The sequence below is a fragment of the Asterias rubens genome, chromosome 2 (genome assembly GCF_902459465.1).
Source record: "Asterias rubens chromosome 2, eAstRub1.3, whole genome shotgun sequence".
Classification (NCBI taxonomy): Eukaryota; Metazoa; Echinodermata; class Asteroidea; order Forcipulatida; family Asteriidae; genus Asterias; species Asterias rubens.
Genome location: NC_047063.1, coordinates 22,345,669 through 22,366,186, shown reverse-complemented (window position 1 = coordinate 22,366,186; position 20,518 = coordinate 22,345,669). Strand labels below are relative to the sequence as shown.

Here is a 20,518-nt window from a genome sequence, read left to right as displayed (position 1 = left end):
GTGTCATGGCCGAGTGATTAAGACCAACAAATTCAAGTTCTGGTGGTTTAGTTATCAAAGTGTGGGTTGAATCCTGGTCGTGGCACTTGTGTCCTTGAGCAACATTCAAACCGCTCTCTGTTGACAAAACATTGTATACATCATGTTTCGCTGGGCAAAAAGACGCAAAGTCATGGTAAGATTGCATACACTTTCTAGCTGGCTGCCAAAACAAAAATGTTTTTCCCCAGCGGTATGCGCGAATCATGTTATGGTTTTCGATTGACGGCAGAGGTCACATCGTCTATAATTGCTTCTCTTCACCCAGGGTTATAAATGGGTACCTGCGAGGGTAGAGGTTGATATTGTGTATGAAAAAAGCCATGAGTATTCACCAAAGGTAAACCCTCCCTTTAAGAAAAAAGAAGAAGAAAAAAAAAAAAAACCAGTACAAATCTACAGTTACTTTGCAAATTCACCTGGAAAGTTTAAGTGTACATAGAGGTCTCAGGTAGAATCCAACCAGGTTTTTGGTCATAGGATGAGGACTGGCAGCAAGAGATATGTGACATTTGGGAGGTTGGACCACGGCTGAAACACGAGGCTCAAGTTCCAACCAGCTTTTTGGTCATATGATGAGGACTGGCAGCAAGAGATATCCGACATTTGGGAGGTTGGACCACGGCTGAAACACGAGGCTCAAGTTCCAACCAGCTTTTTGGTCATATGATGAGGACTGGCAGCAAGAGATATCCGACATTTGGGAGGTTGGACCACGGCTGAAACACGAGGCTCAAGTTCCAACCAGCTTTTTGGTCATAGTATGAGGACTGGCAGCAAGAGATATGTGACATTTGGGAGGTTGGACCACGGTTGAAACACGAGGCTCAAGTTCCAACCAGCTTTTTGGTCATAGGATGAGGACTGGCAGCAAGAGATATCCGACATTTGGTAGGTTGGACCACGGCTGAAACACGAGGCTCAAGTATCAGGCGCCGTTTCATGAATTCTGTGTCGGGGATAAATGATGGAAAAGGTCATGAGGTATTAGTGTTTAAAGGGTTTTGATACCTTTTGTAAAGCAGGGTTTTTTTTGGCCATGACATGAATCCCTACTCACTTTGAATGAAGATGTATATGTATTTTTTTTTGACCAGTAGAAGTTTCAGCTTCATTATTCGCCAGGTATTTGTGAAAATCACAGAGCAATGTTTTCAGGAGAGTCTCGTAAATCCATGCTAAAATAACTTATGTCTCATGAGACCAAAATTATTTTTGTGAAATTATTTTACTCGTTTCTCAAAAACTACAGCACAGTCAGCAAGTATTATTTTAAGGGAAGCTTTCTACCCTTATTAGCTTTAAACCGAGTAAGTTTAGTGTAAGTATGTTGCATTTTTGTTTAGTAAGTACCCAAACCCAGTAAGGAAACCCCGTAAGGAAACCCTGTAAGGAAACCCCGTAAGCAAACCCCGTAAGGAAACCCAGGGGGAAGGTCACTGGAGTTATGCAGAGAGGAGGCAAAGATTTGTTCGGTTGACAGTGTTGGGCAGGAGACGAGACAAGGGAAAAGTGTGTTTGTGGGTCTGACTGTTGACTTTATAAATAATATTGGGGAGTTTTTTTTACAAACAGAGGGCGTCCTTGGTTTGTTTCTTGTTTTAACCCTTTCATGCACTATTTATTTTAGTAGTAAGTTGATCAATATAATCATTAATTCATAATTCAATTTGGCGAGCCCCCCCCCCCCAAAAAAAAAAAACCCAAAACAACGACAACAACCACAACAACAAAAAAACAGACCTGTCGCAATAGCACCCTCCCAGTCCGCCTTCCTATTCTAAAAACTGTGGCCGTGTGATCTTCATTTTTCGTTTCTCAGGCTCCCATTTCAGTTGTAGTGTTAAAGACACACACAACAGTGGGAAAATAAAGAAATCATACATGTAGATCATGTAGATGGGGCGGTAAATGTGTACTGGAATATGTAAGAAGTAAAGAACCCCATGTTGTCATAAAGTATTGAAAACTTGCGAAGTAGCACTACAATTTCTAGACACTTGAAAGTGCAGTTACCGAAATGTGTTGGGTAGAATGTAATTGTATGCATTATATTTTGGTTTTGTTTTTTTCGAACAGTTCAAATACTCCCAAGGTGTGAATGCAAAACTGTTTCCACCAAACATTGGAGACCTTTTCAAGTATGTGCTCCTTTTGTCCCGAAATAGAACTTATTAGGAGAATAGAAAAGAGCTAGTGAATGTGAGGGGGGGGGGGGTCAGGAGACGCTTTACTCAGCCACCTGATTGTTGTGAGAGTAAACAACGCAACCGTGAATCAGACGTTTGCGAGGATTGACCAAACAGTTGAACACAGGTTTGATACATTTTGTTGTGTACTACTCAACATTGTCCGGGTTTGAAATCCGTCCTTAATGGCGAGCCAGAAGGGAGTAGGAACGATGTGTAAATTTGAAGAGAGTGTTTATCTTGGACGGGGGCCCAATGTTTTTGTCGAAAATAACGACCTTCCGTCAGAGCTTTTTATGAATATCAGATTTTTTACAAGCAGCTGTTTTGACGCTATCAAAAATACAAGAAGAGAATGTTTTCAAAAGTGTTTGAATATTAGAAAAGATTTATGGAAAGAAAATAAGCATTATAATACCGTCAGGAAATCAACAGTGTAACTGTAAGCCGAGGCTGCTGATTCCATTTGACACTTAAACAAAAATCTGTGGATAAATGAATAAGGAAAAGGGAAGAATTGTGAAGCGAAGAATTTTTGTGCTGTTGTACATGGTCTAATTGATGGACAACAATGTTGTAAAATTTGTGGTCAATAATAATGCCTTCGAAGAGCGTGAGACTGCAGTTACCAAAATGAGTCGGGGGTTTGGAGACTTGTGCATCTTTTTTTTTTAAACAGCTAAAATATTTCATGTACATGTATTTAAGTAGCAATTTCCATGACACCAGTGGACATATTTTGTTAAAAGAACATGAGTCTGTCCAAAACTAGTCTTGGTGCAAGACGTTTCTCGTTTCCCTTTTCACGCACACCGCGGCCAATTCACCAACAGCGCCCGCACCGACTCAATCCGCACCGACTCACGTGACTTAGTTCACTCACCGCTCCCCCGGAGAAACGTCTTGGTCCGTGTACATGTTTGAGTTATGTGACCTCCGTATACATATTCAACGTGTGGGTCAACAAAATACTACGCACGCGCACAACTGGAAACAGAGAAGCGGGCCAGCCTGGTAACCTGCATGCATCGTTGTCCGAGTAAACATCGCTGCTGCCGCGGGAACCCGGGAAATGCACATGTGCGTTTGTTGTTGTGCGGTGGAAATCCGAAAAGTTTGCAATGTACATGTACATGTATTATAATAACAATGACTTCCCTGGCCACTGGACCGCCGCCGGGCCGTGGCCGCCTCGGCAAAACTCGATGGTGTTTATTTGCGGCAGAGAACTTGTAACTTGTAGAAGATATTGCCAATAATTTCGAAATTAAAGAAATACAGTCAGTTATTATCGGTATTAAGCACAATTTTGGGAAAAGAAATCACACCAACCGCCAGTATGATGTGAACAATGTGATTCCAAAGATGCCAAGTGGCGAAAGGGCAAAGTGATAGGGAACGAAATTAAACAACAGTTCTCGGCAAATGTTGGTTGACATCCAAATGTTCACTAAGTTGGTAATGTCTTATAAGTTATTGTACACTACACTAACTTCTGAAGAAATTTAAGTCGTAAGCACACTGCTTCTCTAAGAAATGCAACTCTTCTTATAAAATCTTTTGTGATTATTTAAAAATCAAATTTCTCTTTGTTTTTTTCCTGTGGCAAGTTTCATTAAAAGCAAGAGATATAATTTAAATGCGAAAAGGGACTCATTAGCCCTTTCAAAAACAACGTGAATTACTGCAAGATAAACGGGCCAGACAAAATTTGACTGGTCTTTTGATCATTGTTTGGACAGTGTGTGTACAGCTTAAAGTTTGCTAATAATAGTCCACACTTGATTGAATCTGAACAAAGATACACAACAGATAAGTGTTTCATTGATTGAAAGACATTCATTTTAATAACATCCATTTCAAGTGCCATCAAAATAGTTATGTACATATTTACATGTATTTTTTAGTAAAAGAACTTGTATGTAAAACTTAAAACAACAGATGAAGCCTTTGTAACTCGATTGTAAATAGTTGCAGGTAATCATTTAAATTTTGAAAGGTATACATACTGCCTATTAGTTGATGCTGTCCAGTGATATATAGCCACATACATGTAAACTGTTTTTGACTAGGAATTTACATGTGACCAGCACACCACAAGATAAAACTATGTCTCAGTCTGACTTCATGTGCAAGAGACAGTAACTTGTTGGTTGTTACAGTAACAAAAGGCTATGCACAATGTGTCAGTTGCTTTTCAAAATCATCATTTGCTACTCAATATTACCATTCAGGATGCAAAAATGCTGGATGAAATTGTTCACTGCTAGTATACATAGAATGCCATGAAAAAAAAAAGATTTGCATTGAGGTTGGCAAACTACAACATACTATACAACTTTTTTTTCACCAACAATCTTACTTGGTTGTTAACGTTTTCAGCAGCCTTTTTTTAATTTGACTACATGTTGAGCAGTTTGAAAAAGAAAAAAACAAGAAGACCTAATCAACATGTTTTTGTCTTGAACCTTTGGCAATGATACAATAATAGTTGTTTAAAAATTGAGACAAGTTCACTGTGCTTATTATTACAACAGGATGAAGAAAGGACAATCATTGTTTGGTTTCAGTGTAAAAACTCACTGTTCATGAAATTAATATAATAACACATTGTTGACTACTTCCCTCTAAAATAGTGTCGTATTGGAGAACACACAGTTCTATCTGAATTGGACTTGTCTTTTGATCATTGTTTGGACAGTGTGCCTACAGCTTAAAGTTTGCTAATAATGGTTCACACTTGATTGAATATGGACATAAACAAATACATGTACACATAGTCATTGACTACAACCAAAAAATCATCATTTAATTGAATATGGTCAAAATTCAAGTGCCATTAAATTAATTATGTACAGTTAATTTTGGTTTTAAAAACAACCTCAGGTGAAAACGTGATATTAAACAATTGACTGGTTCAGGATGGAGCGTAGCTGTCCCAGCTGGCCATAGCACTTCCGGAATGCTGAACTCTTGGTTGATGAATTACCCCTGTTAATTTAAAAAGAAAAATTATGTTAAGTTAAAAATGTGGATTATCCATAATTTTTTTGACTAAAAGTTCTTGGCTTTTTCCTGTTCACAGTAGAAAAGGAAGTAATTATTATTTGGTTAAAACAATAGCACATACAATGTACATGTATTGATATTTGCAAAACATCATGGAGATAATCTAGCTCTCTTTTAAATGATTAAAATAAAATCCCTTTCATGACATTGCTGCAAACAATTACAAGTATTTTAAAAAGTTGGGTGAAAACAAAACCTTGTAAAGCTTGATTGTCAATTAAGGCCACATGTATACAAAAATATATGTTGATAGTCCCGGCTTTTCAAAAAAGAGGGGGATGAGGACTGTTTATTTTTGTATTTTTTTTTTCAAAGGTTGCTGCCAAGCATTGTAGTTCAAACTGGCCACAAATTCTCAAGTTTAGAGTCATCACTTTAAATAGTTTTCAAAAGATTAGTGTTGTTTTCAAGTGCCCTTGAATTACTCTAGAAACTTGTAAAAATTACAAAATTCCTCATTATACTATAATTTTTAGAGTGCCCTTTATTACCAAGGAGAAAATGAATTGGTACCCTTGCCCTTTGCAAAAAAGGAGCATACATGCCTGAATATTTATAAGCTAAAGCCATTATAAGAGACTATGGAGAATGGTTCACTAAAGAATAGAGGCTGAGCCACCCATGTGAATAGGTCATAAAAACATGAAAGGAATGAAAGCTTGGTTGAAAGAGCTTGCTGGGTATTAGTTGACAAAGCTTTTCACAAGAAGCCATTAACAGGTCTGTCATAAACTCCAAATGGCATAAAGGAATAACCCTCTAAGTACTTGAGTTTGTAAATAGGTAGAGTAATAAAAATCCGCCACAATACCATTCTTGGAAAAAAGCACTGACTCTTGAGCAATGAATTGAGTAGAACATCAATTACTAATTATCAAAGTAGAGATTATAGTTATACACCATATCTACCTTGTTTAAGCCAAGAGACTATGGCAAAACTCTAAAAAAAAAATTAAAAAAACCTGCCTACCACTATGCTATGTCACTGTGATTTTCTTCAAGATGCCTAAGATTATTGGAATGTCACACAATAGTCAGATAGTAATCATTTTTAAAAGGTACATACCATTTCGATACGCAATGACTTTCGTCAACAAACAATCCACAGCATCTGTTTTTGACCAGCAACAGTAGTTCCTTCCCTTTGCTTGAGCAAAGACTCTCTGGACTTGCAAACAGGATCGAGTACTTGGGCGATTGTTCCAAAACATGATCTGGTATATCCGAAGTAATATCAGCAGCCTCCAGACCGAGTTTGCTTACTCGGTCTAACCATGGCGGAATACATTCCTCCATGGTCTAACTGATCTACAGCCTGAGCCTTAAGCGGCAAGACGACAACAACCAATGATTTCTCGTCAGCGCCGATGTCGTCGTTATCATGGTTATCGTTTCCACCAACAACAACTTTCAAAAAGTCCACAATAACTGTGGAAGCTTGGAAGATCAAGCTTTTTCCAAACCCCGTTGGTAAATTGATAAATATATCATTACCCTGGGCGAAGAGCGTTAACTTGTTGGCTCTTAAACTTATCAAGACTTAACTTTCTTGCAGCAAAATCGATAGCTTCGTCTACTCTACCAAACGCCAGTTTATACTTTGAGGGCTAGAGGTTATAGGGCCCCCACGCACAAATGCACCGTCGAAGCTTTTCCATGCGCGACGCTTTTGTTGTCGTCGTTGTATTGTACAAGTAGATGCCATGTCAAGCTGTTCCCACCAAAGACGTACAGATACCAGACTGATGCCGATACTGCTACGTCAGAGTTATGCAGGCCAAGCGCAGCGGCATGGTTGGAATGTGCTCGGAATTTCCCGAGCGATTTGTAAACGGACCAAGACGTTTCTCCGGGGGAGCGGTGAGTGAACTAAGTCACGTGAGTCGGTGCGGATTGAGTCGGTGCGGGCGCTGTTGGTGAATTGGCCGCGGTGTGCGTGAAAAGGGAAACGAGAAACGTCTTGCACCAAGACTAGTCCAAAACAATTGGACATTGGACAGGGAAATCTAGAACTCAACTCTTTCTTGAGAAAATCCTTTTAAGAAAACTGTTTCAAAACATTTCCTATAGGTTCATCATCAGACCCAGAATACTGTGTAAAGTGGGCTAGACCTACCCCGTAGTGTAATGACGTCTCACAATTTGTAAACCAGCAGGAACTCCAGCATAGATCTCTAAGTTACAGAATCGAAAAAAAAGTTTCCCTACTAGTCACTAGTCATGTCAGTCACCATCGTCACTGAGTCAGATACCATTCAACTACATATGTAAATGTAACTGTTTATAAACAGTTTGGTCATAGCCCACCCCCCCCCCATGAAAAACCACAATGGCTTTTAGAGTACCAGGAGTCAGAACTGTTGATGACATCTTTGTTGTTTTTGCTGAGGTCAGTAAACTTTAGCATAGCTATAAGTACACTGTACACCTACGCAGTCATGTTCTGTGCAGATGTACAATGACAGAGACCCCAAGAGAAAAATACATGTATTGATTAAGGGTTTTGTTGTTTTTTTAGTTCAAATACATTTTTTGTTTTTTCAACAACTAACAGATGGAAGTTCTTTTGAAATTGCCAATGTACATGTACATGTACATGTACAGTCAGAATGTGTACATGAGTTTACCTTTTGGAAAAAAAGCCACCCACCCTTTGCATTTTATGCAAAAAGTGAAGTCCTTCCTCGATTTTAGAACTAGTTTTGTTATTATTTAAAGACGCTAGGTCTGATTTTCGACTGATTTGATCCGGCAAATCTTGATTAAAGTTTTTAAATAGTTGTCTTTTTAGATTCCAGAAGTTTACAAGCTTCTATTTTAGTATTGTACAGTAAACAACAATGCTGAAATATAAGCTCAGTAGTTTCTTAAAAAAACATGAATTGTTGACAAAATCCTGACATTATTCCATGTCTTATATTAGCCATACATTTTTACTTTATTACATATTGTACGTATTGCTTTATTGCATTTAGTTTGTCCATTGTCCATGGCATTATATGTTCTTCGTTTTGAAACAGCAAAGTAGATCTAAAAAGCATGGAGGTAGAAGCATAGAGCAAGGAATGGTAGATCTGTCAAAATTTGTTCAGGAGAGAAAACACCCTTTAAAGAAAATCGAGGGTCCATGTAACTTTAAAACTAAATTCACACAATACAAACACTCTAGCTGGAAGTGTAATGTCAACAAGACCCTTAACAATGGATCCCCTCCATTCTTTGAGGAGTTCTAGTACAATTCACCTTGAAGAAAAATCTTACTTTTTTTTCATCGCTTTCTAAACCCCATTCATTGGCATAAATGTTTCAAGGTCCTTTCGTTGATTGAATGAGAGTTAGGGACAATCTCTATGATTGGACATACACTTGTAGTTTTTTAGATGCCATTGTGTATAATTATGTACACGGGAAAGTTTTTGTTGTTGTGATCTTAAGTGACATTTACCTTTAAGACACTGGACACTATTGGTAGCCGTTTCTCACAATGTTTTATACCACCAACCTTTCGCCACTACTTGTTACCAAGTAAGGTTACCAAGTAAGGTTTTATGCTAATCAATATTTCGAGTAATTACCAGTTAGTGTCCACTGCCTTTAAAGAAAAGTCTTTTCTCTTTTTTTTTTCCATCTCTTTCTAGAATAAAAACCCCATTCATTGGCATAAATGTTTGAAGGTTCTTTCGTTGATTGAATGATAGACTAGGGATTTAGCTCTTTGGTTGGACATGCACTTGTAGTTTTTATACACATACCATTGTGTATAATAATGTGTACATTGTGCATGGAGAAAGTTGTTAGATTCTACCTCCATGGTCGTAGTGAGTATATGACGAAGCTCCATAACTACACCCCACTGGTCTTGTGTACTGAGTCAACAATACGCGAGGAACCGTTGCCTTTCGTTGCTAATTAAGGGGGTACAGGTGAGAGCTTGGAATGGTCTTCCATGACTTTAGGAAGTAACCCCCTGGGGGCCGACAAATCCAATTGGATTGTCATGACAGAGGTCTGGTTGCTAGACTCATCGCAATGTAGCTTGAACACTTTGAGTCACACTTCAAGGCTGGTAATTTATGTCAGATACATATACTGTACCTGCCTTGAGCACACTTGTATGTCAGGACCCTTACGAATGCAGCTTTGACCCTGCCTTCAATTCACATGGAGATTCGCAGTCAAATCATTTGTACCTGCAGTGGATACGTATAAACTAAAAAAACGTTACATGCACATACTAACATTATGCACGCTGCATGAATTGCAGACGACGGAAAGTGCAGCTGACTATCAGATGAACTGTTTAAATAAATACAGTATGAAGACATTTTGTAACATAAGCGATCCTGCAACGTAACGTTGACCTTAAGTTTATTTTTACAATTGATAATGTTATCAAACTTCCTCTAAACGGAAAAAGGAAGCTGTCTTTCCTTTAGAGAATGATCGTCTATTGTCGCAGGATTTGGTTAATGATATCCGTGTATTAAAAGGAAATACTGTCAATGCCGTGTTGGAAAGAAATTCTTTGTCATTCACTAGACAATATTTGGCAAAAAAAAACAAAAAAAACGAGCCAAGTGATTTCAAAGTTATGGTCATACATAGAGTGGTTGATCATCATCACAACACAACGCCAAGAGTTGTTGTCTGGCCTGTAGGTGCTGTGTTGTGTTGAGAGTTTTTGAACTCAAACACACAGCTCTGAGTAAACCTTCTGTTTACAATGGAGTCCATCATTTTCCTGAAGACGATGAGAGCATACTGATTGAAACGTTGAGTCGTTAACCACTGGTTCTTTTCTGAACAAACACTACTCAAAAAGAGATATTCACATGGTGTTACTGCAAACCTCTCTAAGTTAAGCCTATTGTGTTGTTGCTTTGTACTTTATGTCTTTTTATTTATATACAGCGTTGTTGACTACACATGATCTAGAGTCCTAAATTAGCACGCACTGGTTTACCGTTGTGGCTTTCTTGAGGTTAACCACATCTATTTTGGGGAGAATCTTAAGACATTTTTATCATGCTGTGAGAGTGTATGGTATCATTGTGCATGTCTACATGTAGGTGGGTGTGCGGTGAAATGTGGGTGTTGTAATGAGAAGATAGAGGGCAGTAAATTAACGTTGAAAACGCAAGTTCAAGGGAATTGGACAATTTGGTGACTTACATGTAGTCCACCAGTCTTGGGTATTTTGTTTCTAAAACACATGTTAAAAAAAAAAGTGTAAACAATGTGTCAGTATTTTCAATCTTTGATATAGGGTTGTTTGACTTCTAACTATCAATACCCCCCTCACTCTAAACAAAGATAACAAGTAGGGAGGATGCCAATGTTGGATACAATGTACGTAGCTCAGTTGGTAGAACACCAACACATTAATCCGGAGGTCTCATGTTCAAATCCTGTGCTCATCATTTATTATTTGTTTACCCAAAATGTATTGAAACCTATCAAGTCGGTTACCCTTGTACTTGATGTTCTAACTGATCATCTTTGTATTATGTTTATCAAAGAATTTTTCTTTATTAGTAGGCAATTTAAAATTGGCAAAAGCGTTCGTAAATATTGCTTGCTTTGTACCGTTCTGTAATATTGACTAATACCGTAATATTGTCCATTCTGTTTGAATGATTCTACTCTATTTAACATGAGAGAGGTTTGTGCTCTTCAATGAACTGTAGTCCACCGGTTCACGATGCTTCCGATGTGAACATGGAGAAATCTGGAACAAGGAAAACAATGTCCGTCAACAAAACAGCTCCCCTTCTCCAGCCAACCAAAATTCCTTCCTTCACCTTGTAAACACCTTAATAACCTTTCCCTCCCCCATTTCCGTCTTAAAAACAGAACCTTGTTTGCTTGGACCTTCTTAAGACTCTAAACTTAGTGCAAGGGATGTTATTGTGTTTTTAAAATGACTTCCCTCAGCAGGAAAATCTCGGCAGGACTTTGTCGGGGAGTGGGTGGAAATTTGATATAGTATTTTGGTTTACCGTTGAACCTACACGTATACACAAGCCGGTCTTGTTTTCTTGTTTTTCTCGTGCTTTCGGGGGAAAAAGAAGAAGAAAGAATTGCTGTTGATTTGCCGAGCTTTGAACTTGTTAGCAAACAATCCACCCACAGGCTCATTGAGTCTGCGACTAGAGCTCATCAAGAGTCACAACTTGTTACTCCTTTTGAAGATCGAGTTTTTGGGCCTTGACATGAATCCCTACCCACTGCGAATGAAGATCATATTAATAATCAATAATAAAACACATTTATATAGCGCCAAATTCATTTTAAAAATGCTCCCAGGCACTTTACAATAAGAAAAACTATCACATTTAACCATGAAAAGTAAAATCATGAAAAGGTGAAAATTAAGATTCACGAAATGTGATTATTAAAACAATAAATATTAAAAACTAACAAGATGTATTTGTAATATAATTTACCTGTAGAAGTTTCAGCTTCATTAGTCTTCAAGTTTTTAAGAAGAAGAAAAGTGAAAACTACAGAGCAGGAGAGTCATGTAAATCCATTGTACAAGCTAAAATAATTTTAGTCTCACTGAAAATTATTTTACTCATTCCTGAAAAACTACAGCACTTCAGAGAGTAATATTTTGAGGGAAGCTTTCTACCATATTATCTTTACAACATTATTGTTAAAGACACTGGACACTTTTGGTAATTGTCAAAGACCAGTCTTATCACTTGGTGTATCTCAACATATGCATAAAATAACAAACCTGTGCAAATTTGAGCTCAATCGGTCGTCGAAGTTGCAATATATTAATGAAAGAAAAAACACCCTTGTCGCACCATGGTCACACGAAGTTGTGTGCTTTTAGATGCTTGATTTTGAGACCTCGAATTCCAAATCTGAGGTCTCAAAATCAAATTCGTGGAAAATTACTTCTTTCTCGAAAACTACGTCACTTCAGAGGGAGCTGTTTCTCACAATGTTTTATACTAGCCACCTCTCCCCATTGCTAGAAATCAAGAAAGGTTTTATGTTAATAATTATTTTCCACTGCCTTTAAACTGTGTTAGTTTAATGTGAATCTCTGGACGTTTGTGTTGTTGCACAAAAAGTACCCAAATCCTTTAAAGAACGTGTTGATTGCTTTTGACTTTTAAATCCCCTTCCCTTATCCTCTTCATTCTGTTTAGGTTCCCCCCTCATTTTAACTTGTTCGATTCTACTGTAAAGTATTTTAAAAAATCAGAATACTGACCATGATGCAGTAATCCAGCCAGGAGCGTTGTTTTATTTTTTTTCCCACGACGCCCCCCTCTCATGTTTCAGAGTACATGTTTAAGTAACCGGTCTGGCCTCGGTCTCCTCTCTCTCTTTTCCATCTAGGGTGACATCGAGGTTGACAGTGAGACTGTATTTGAGTTGGCCGCGTACGTACTGCAAGCAACGGAAGGCGACTTTGTCAGGTAAGATTGTTGTTGTTTTTTTGTAAGGGTGTTGTCGTAAAGGTGAAATGCAGAGGTGGTTACGCTCTGTGAAGAGATTTACTCATGACTAAATTGTCTTCAACGACAGTCCTTTTGAAAAAGGTACCTAAAGCTTAAATGGCAAATGCTGGTGACAGTTCTACTGGTTACTAAACGAAAGAAGAAGAAAACGGCCGATGTGTATTAAGAACTACAACCTATACGCAGAACTTTCCCCGAGTTCTGTGAAAAAAATCCACCGGCAAATCACTCGATGGGATTCTTGGTGGTGTGGGGGGGGGGGGGGGAGGGGGGAGTACTGAATATACAGTGCGTAGTACTCATCAATTAATGTAAGAGTTAAAACACATTATACTTGTTATTTCTACCAATTCGGTATGATACCTTTAAAAGCTGTTTGAGTGTTACACCGAACAAGCTTTTAAATTATAATTTCACTAATCATATTTAGAAAATAAGAAAGACTGAGAGTACACTTTGCTTAACGTCAACGGAATATTTATGACTTGACATTGTGAGGTATGGACGCACGGCACTGCTTGTCTACTGCTTTTAGCACTGCTCGTCTAATGCTTTTTAAAAGCCGACGTAATGAGTTCGAGAGAACAAACTGCATTTTGCTAATTCACTGGGGGGAGCGATGCATTATCTCTGCCTATTTAATAACATGAGGGGAGAACATGATTAAGCTAATGCATCAGCCGCCATCAATATCAAGAGTGTAGAGTCGGAAACTGGACTGCAAGGCATCATGGTATGAATAGCCAGAATAGAAGCGATTGGACTTTTAAAGTATGTGTATTACGGTGTGGAAAGGTTTGCAGTAAAGCCCGGTTCATACTTCCTGCAAATGCAAAGCGAAGGTTGACGTCACAAATTTGCACCGAATAATTTCGCAGCAGTTCAACTCTATGCAACTTTCTTGCGAATATCGCTGTGAAAGGATAGTAGGGATGCCTAATTCACGTCAAAATGACATTTGCAGGAAGTTTGCTGAACCAGGCTTAATACCATGTAATGGTTATCTCTAAAATGAGTGTGGGTTGTTCTGGAAAGAGCTGTTGGTCTCAACTCGACCTTTCGATCAGTATGCTTTGATCGTCCTCTGCTTTCTTCAGAAGACGATCAAAGCATACTGATCGAAACGTCGAGTTTAAACCAACGGTTCTTTTCAGAACAACCCCAAATCATTTAGAGATAGTCATTACATGGTGTTACTGCAAACCTTTCCATATCGCATTTCCACCATGCAAAGTTTCAAATCCTACTCATGTACATGGTGTTACCACAAACCTTTCCATATCGCATTTCCACCATGCAAAGTTTCAAATCCTACTCATGTGTAAAACATTGGTAATTGTCAACTACCAGTAGCCATGTTTTTTTAGCTGCTCCTTGAGAAAATAGCTTTTAAGAAGGGGGAAGGATTTGAGGATGTTAGCGGACGAAGTCTTGTTTTTAGGGGGTAAAAACTTGCCCCTCTTGGTGACATTAGGGGTAAGTGACTTGGACAAGTTAAGACGAGGGGTAACTCCCATTTGTCACTAAGGCACCATACCAGGGGCCATTTTCATAAAGTCTGTAAGCACAGTAAAGTACTGCTTAACAGAAGCAGGTTACCAGCCAAAATTTCATTAAGTTTACATTGTTGTGACTGGTGCCCTACTCGGTTTTTGTCAGCAAAGAAATTTCTCAAGCAGTATTTTCTGCTTAGCAGCCTTATGAGGTTGGGCCCAGGATGTGACACAGTGAAAAATTTCCCTTCACTCTCTCGGCTTAGAGAGCATAGATAAGAGGGATGGGAGGATCCCAAGACTTTGTTTAAGACTTGCATTAAGAAGAAGACTAGGGGGATTTTTAGATTTTAAAGAGAGGGATTATTATTAGGGATTTGAATGTATGCATGGGTTGGGTTAGGATTTTAAGAAGTACAATTTGTGTACTTCAGTGTCAGCTGTTAATAAAGTTGGCTGTGAAGAGGGTGGACATTTCTTCTGGCAGTTATTCTGCGAAAGGATTATCTGGTTTTTTTTTTTAAGGCTTAAGATTATATTGCTGTATTGGTAGCATTATGTACATGTAGCTCATATGATGACACATGTTCACACATAACAGCTACAGGGTCTGGGCCTGCCTTCATGCATGCTAGATTTGTACAATTTTTGATATTAAGAAAAGAAGCAAATCTCAAAACTTGTTCAGGTGTTCAGGTGTATTTTATGTTTCTTGATTTTATGTGGCAATTAAGGTTGTAAGAAAACCTCTTGCGATCAGTGTAGTATCTTGCCTGCCATAAAATGCCCCCGGAATGCACAGGGTTTAAAATTTTGTAAGCAATATTGTTATCTTTATTGGCACTATACCATCAACACATGGGTCACATTGTCCTACATGGATTTCCACCCCAACAAAGTTCTAACTCGTACTTCTTATAAGAGTTGTAAATGGACATGAGTGATAAACTTGATCTGGGCAACATTCCAACTTGGGAACGATAGAAGCAATCCAGGCCTAGAATTGCATTGTTGAGAGGGCAGGTTCATTTTCAAAGGGCCCTTCCATTATCAAATCTTAAAGGCAGTGAACACTATTGGTAATTACTCAAAATAATTATTATCATAAAACCTTACTTGGTAATGAGTAATTGGGAGAGGGTGATAGTATAAAACATTGTGAGAAACGACTCCCTCTGAAGTAACGTAGTTTTCGAGAAAGATATAATTTTCCGCGAATTTGATTTCGAGACCTCAGATTTGGAATTTGAGGTCTTGAAATCAAGCATCTGAAAGCACACAACTACGTGTGACAAGATGTTTTTTTCTTTCATTATTATCTCGCAACTTTGACGACCAATTGAGCTCAAATTTTCACAGGTTTGTTATTTTATGCATATGTTGAGATACGTCCACCATGTGATAAGACTAGTCTTTGACAATTACCAATAGTGTTTAGAACCTTTAAAGTCTGTGGGTAACTTCCAGTGAAGGGGCACCAAGGCGTGACCTCTGTGTAATTCCATGCTTGGCAACTCTGTAATGATCGTGCACTTAAGATAACTGAGACATAGAGTGTTGGCAGTTGGCCGTGTGGTAGATCGTATCTCAGTGACATTTTTAGACGCTCCACTCCGATCGACATCGCTGAATTGCAGGCCCTTTATGTTAAGGTCATGAATAATTAACTTGATCTGGGCAACGTTCCAACTTGGGAACGATGGTCGCAGTACACAACGAAGCTATCCAGTGATGCTTTTACACCTTGATAACTGAGACGCAGAGCGGTGGCAGTTGGCCGTGTGGCAGATCGTATCTCAGTGACATTCTTAGACACGCCGATCCCGATCACTATTCGCCAAGTTGCAGGCCCTCATCAGGAGTTGATTGGTCATTGGTTTCTGTTCAAGATGAGGTTGCGACCACCTGCTGCAGCCGGAGGCTAAGGATGGGATACAGAGTATGAAAGACTGTAGGAGGATCTCTATCTCATCTTATGAGATTGCGCCACTCTTTGTTTACACCTCTACTAAAAAAGTCAACTCGTAGAATCTTCCCGGCCTTCAGTCGTCTCTGAGGCAAGAGTGAAGCCCGATTCATACTTCCAGCAAATAAAAATAAAAACTGTTTTTTATATATGGTTTCGAGGCGCTTTACAGAGGTTACAAATTTAAGCAAGTTAATAAAAAATAGAGAACAATTTAAGATAAACAGGTTAAGAAGGTTTAAGAAAATGCAAATGCGATACAAATTTTGACGTCACAAATTCACACTGAAGAATTCGCAACTGTATTCAACTCCTGCGAAACATTTGCTGCGAAAACAGTCATATAATGTCAAAATTCGCTTTGCATTCGCATTAGCAGGAAGTATGAACCTGCACTAACTTCTTGCCGAAGTTTAACCTCTGCTATTTGCTTTTAGCAAACGGCACTGGTTTGTGAACAAGTTGAGCTTGTTCCCCACTCACACAGTTTGTGTGTGTTTGACCGATTTTCAGCGAAAAAATTGACAGATGTAAACCAACCGGACATGAAAAGAGCATGCTGATCGAAGTGTTAAGTTGTCTCACGATGGGCCCCTTTTAAAATAACTGTATACATAAGGTTACTACTGCTTATTGGTGAGGCTCTCTGTAGCCCTGGGTGGCTTTTACAAGGAGTTGAGATAGGCTTATCTCGAGTTAGGAAGAGTTACTTCTCCTTACTTAGGACTAGCCTTATGTTTTTTTATCTCCTAGGACTAGTCCTAAGTTAAACTACCTTTGTGAAACTAACCCCAGGAGAATGTCACTTTCGTACAAATATTACAGTGCTGTCCTGGATATGAGGGTTCGTTTCTGGGGAAGAAACGTTTCATACTCCATAATTCAAATCTAACCTGTAAGAAGCTTATCTGAGTAGATTAACATTTCATGGTTGCAGACCTTTTTCGACGACATTTTTGTTGCATTTTGGACATCAGATATTCCTCATATGTCTGTCATTTTCGTGAAATAATTCAGCTCTCCATGTTAACAAAACAAATTCTCTTTATTTTGTAAAAAATGCCTGTCGGGCGTATGTGTACACTTGCGTGCTACGTGCAGGACATTCATTGAAATAAAAGATGTACATTGTGGTATGCGTTTAAGGCGCATGCGCAAACACATGCTCAGTTTTATGATGAACTCACAAGGCCGGACGGCCACTTCAACGTGAGGACTGCACTTTGAATGGGCTGGTTTGGGCTGTCGAATCAGATCAACTGTCACCAGAGATAATGTAGCCGCTTACTCCTGGGGCTGAAACAGGGTTACCCCCTTCACAGTCTGTAAGAATGTAGGCAATTGGTATCAATCACTAGGAGCCTGGTTGGTAGAGCAGAATGCACTACCTTTCTAACTTGGCCTTCCTAAATTGGTTATGTGATGAACTGTGTGATTAAAGTTTAACTTTAAAGGCAGTGGACACTATTGGTAATTGTCAAAGACTAGCATAAAATAACAAACCTGTGAAAATTTGAGCTCTATCGGTCATCGAAGTTGCGAGATAATAATGAAAGAAAAATAACCCTTGCCACACGAATTTGTGTGCGGTTAGATGGTTGATTTTGAGACCTCAAGTACTAAATCTGAGGTCTCGAAATCAAATTCGTGGAAAATTACTTCTTTCTCGAAAACTATGGCACTTCAGAGTGAGCCGTTTCTCACAATGTTTTATACAATCAACCTCTCCCCATTACTCGTCACCAAGAAAGGTTTTACGCCAATAATTATTTTGAGTAATTACCAATAGTGTCCACTGCCTTTAACACTGAGAGCTGAATTATTTCTGATTTTCTTGTTTATTTTTGTCCCTATTCAGTGATCCCAAATCTAGGAATGACTTAAAGACTTTACCAGTACTACCTCAGAGCACGTTGAGGGAGCATCCATCGTTGCCTTACTGCGAAGAGAAGATTATATTCTACTATAAACAGCTTGGAGGGCTCAGTAGAGGGCAGGCTATCATCTGGTGAGTACAACAATACGATTCGATCCTCAAAATCAACAAATGTACAGTGTAGTTTTTAAAGGTATTGACCCCTTGCACGCGTGTCACATGCGGCGACTGATCTGCAAGTTAGGTTTACGTGTATTAATGCCGCGTGGCTTTTTTTTTTTTTTTTTTTTTTTTTTGGCTACATGTAAGTGCAGCCTATGCTTCAATATGATGAAGTGGCAATTTAAGCCGTAGCCATAGCCATCAGTTCGGACACTGCCTTAAAGACTCTGGACACTATTGGTAAAATTGTCAAAGACCTGTCTTCTCACTTGGTGTATCTCAATATATGCAGAAAATAACAAACCTGTGAAAATTTGAGCTAAATTGGTCATTGAAGTTGCAAGATAATAATGAAAGAAAAAAATCCCTTGTCACACGAAGTTGTGTCTTTCAGATTCTTGATTTCGAGACCTCAAATTCTAAATCTGAGGTCTCGACATCAAATTCATGGACAAAAACTAGGTTACTTCAGAGGGAGCCTTTTGTCACAATATTTGATACTCCCCAAGTAAGGTTTATGCTAATAATTGTTTAGTAATTGCCAATAGTGTCCACTGCCTTTAATTAGTTTCTAACCTTCGTTTGTCCTCAAGACCCTTGGAGTTTGTATTGCTTTTTTTAGCGGATCGACCCAAAATAATGTGTTTATCAAACCATTTTACTGAGCGCATGACCAAAACATATCATTAGTGAACTCCAATCTAAGAAACCACACCCATTTAACCCTCCCTTCATGTGGGTGTGTCGTCGTCTGTTTCCAGTACCTATCCACTATTTCCCTACACCAGCACTTTAGCCATGAATCATAAAATCAATATACATTGACAGTAGTAATATCACTTAGTCTCTTAATGAAGAAAAAAATTCAAATAAAAAAATCATCTGAACTTTCACTCGTCGCTTATCCTCCAAATATGGTAAATTGCTCGGAGCTGAAAACAAGGGACCGAGGCAGCTCTTACTTGCGTATGTCTTGAGAAATGGCAATATGGAAGGGAAAGAAGATTAAAGTAAAATACCCAGGGCCCTCCCAAGTATTAAAATTCATAATGCGTCGCTGCTGATCCCCGGGACGTCAGAAGAACAAATATATGAAACGTTGCTCAGTGTTTTATTTCTGGATCGGGTGATTCTGTTTCCTGAGAAATGCAGACATAGCGCCATGTGAGATGGTGTACCTGGTCTGGAATTGGATCCACCTGATGCTGTGCCTATTGCTGTAGGGTCTGACGTCAAACATGGTTTGGGGGTTGGCGGATCATCATGGGTGACCCTGGTGGGTCCTTGGAGGTAGAGTCATTTTAGGATTTCATGAATGAGTCAGGCGGAGTCGTGTGACACTCCTGCAGTCTGAAACCAGCTGTGTAGGACCACCCCCCCATTCTTCTGACAATGTTTTTGAGTTTCATAACAATTTCAAGGACAAAGGCCTTGTGAGGATTTGTTAAATCATCAATGTCATGTCGTTGTGACCCATTCCTAGGGAGTTAGTCTTAAACTGTGGGAGGGTTCACAATGTAAATTTTTCTCTTGAGTGTGTATTATGGTCCTGGCCCAGGTCAAAACACTTTATGTCTTATATTACTTACAATCAACCATGAGTAGATGGCTACATTTGAGAAGTTGATGTTTTGTTTTGCATGCAATGGCTGAGCAGTTAAGAGCACTTAGTACCTATGGTACATGCAATTGGGTGTTTCTGATCAGTAGAGTTGATAAGTAGAGCGTGAACTCCAGTCCCAGTTGTGCCAATTTTGTCCTTAAGAGCAAGGTGCTATAATCTCTTTGTCCTTCAGTTGGGACATTAAAGACACCGGACACTGTTGGTAATTGTCAAAGACCAGTCTTCTCACTTGCTGTATCTCAACATATGCATAAAATAACGAACCTGTGAAAATTTGAGCTCACTCTTTAAGATTTTCAAACTTATTCGTCAGGACATGAAAGGATTGGAAGAAACTGTAAATAAATAGTAAACTTGCAGGTACAACCATGAGTAAATCTCTTTTGAGGGAGAGTTGGCTCTGAAGAGAGCCATTGTGGTCCTGATGTTTCAAACAGTATACTCTGACTCGTCTTCAGGAGAAAGGAAAGATTGGTATATTTTCAGGGAACTACATGTTTCTGCAGAATCAGGTAGAGTTAGTTGGCAGCTCTGCATTAGCTTTCCTTTTTTTGCTCCCACTTCACGGGATGTTCTGTTTTGATAGTGAAACGTGCGTAACGCCACAAGAGACATATTT

At 38.9% G+C, this 20,518-nt stretch overlaps 1 protein-coding gene across 1 annotated transcript in view; it reads left to right on the top strand.

Annotated features, from left to right (window-relative positions):
* The window catches only part of LOC117307171 (FERM domain-containing protein 4A-like), a 56,062-nt gene extending 37,785 nt beyond the window's left edge, over positions 1-18,277 (top strand). Inside the window, exons 5-6 of the mRNA XM_033791840.1 lie at positions 12,657-12,736; positions 18,096-18,277. Of these exons, the coding sequence (XP_033647731.1) occupies positions 12,657-12,736; positions 18,096-18,249 (234 nt within the window). The 3' untranslated portion in view covers positions 18,250-18,277. The remainder of the gene's footprint in view (positions 1-12,656; positions 12,737-18,095) is intronic.
* The last annotated feature ends 2,241 nt before the right edge of the window (positions 18,278-20,518 follow it).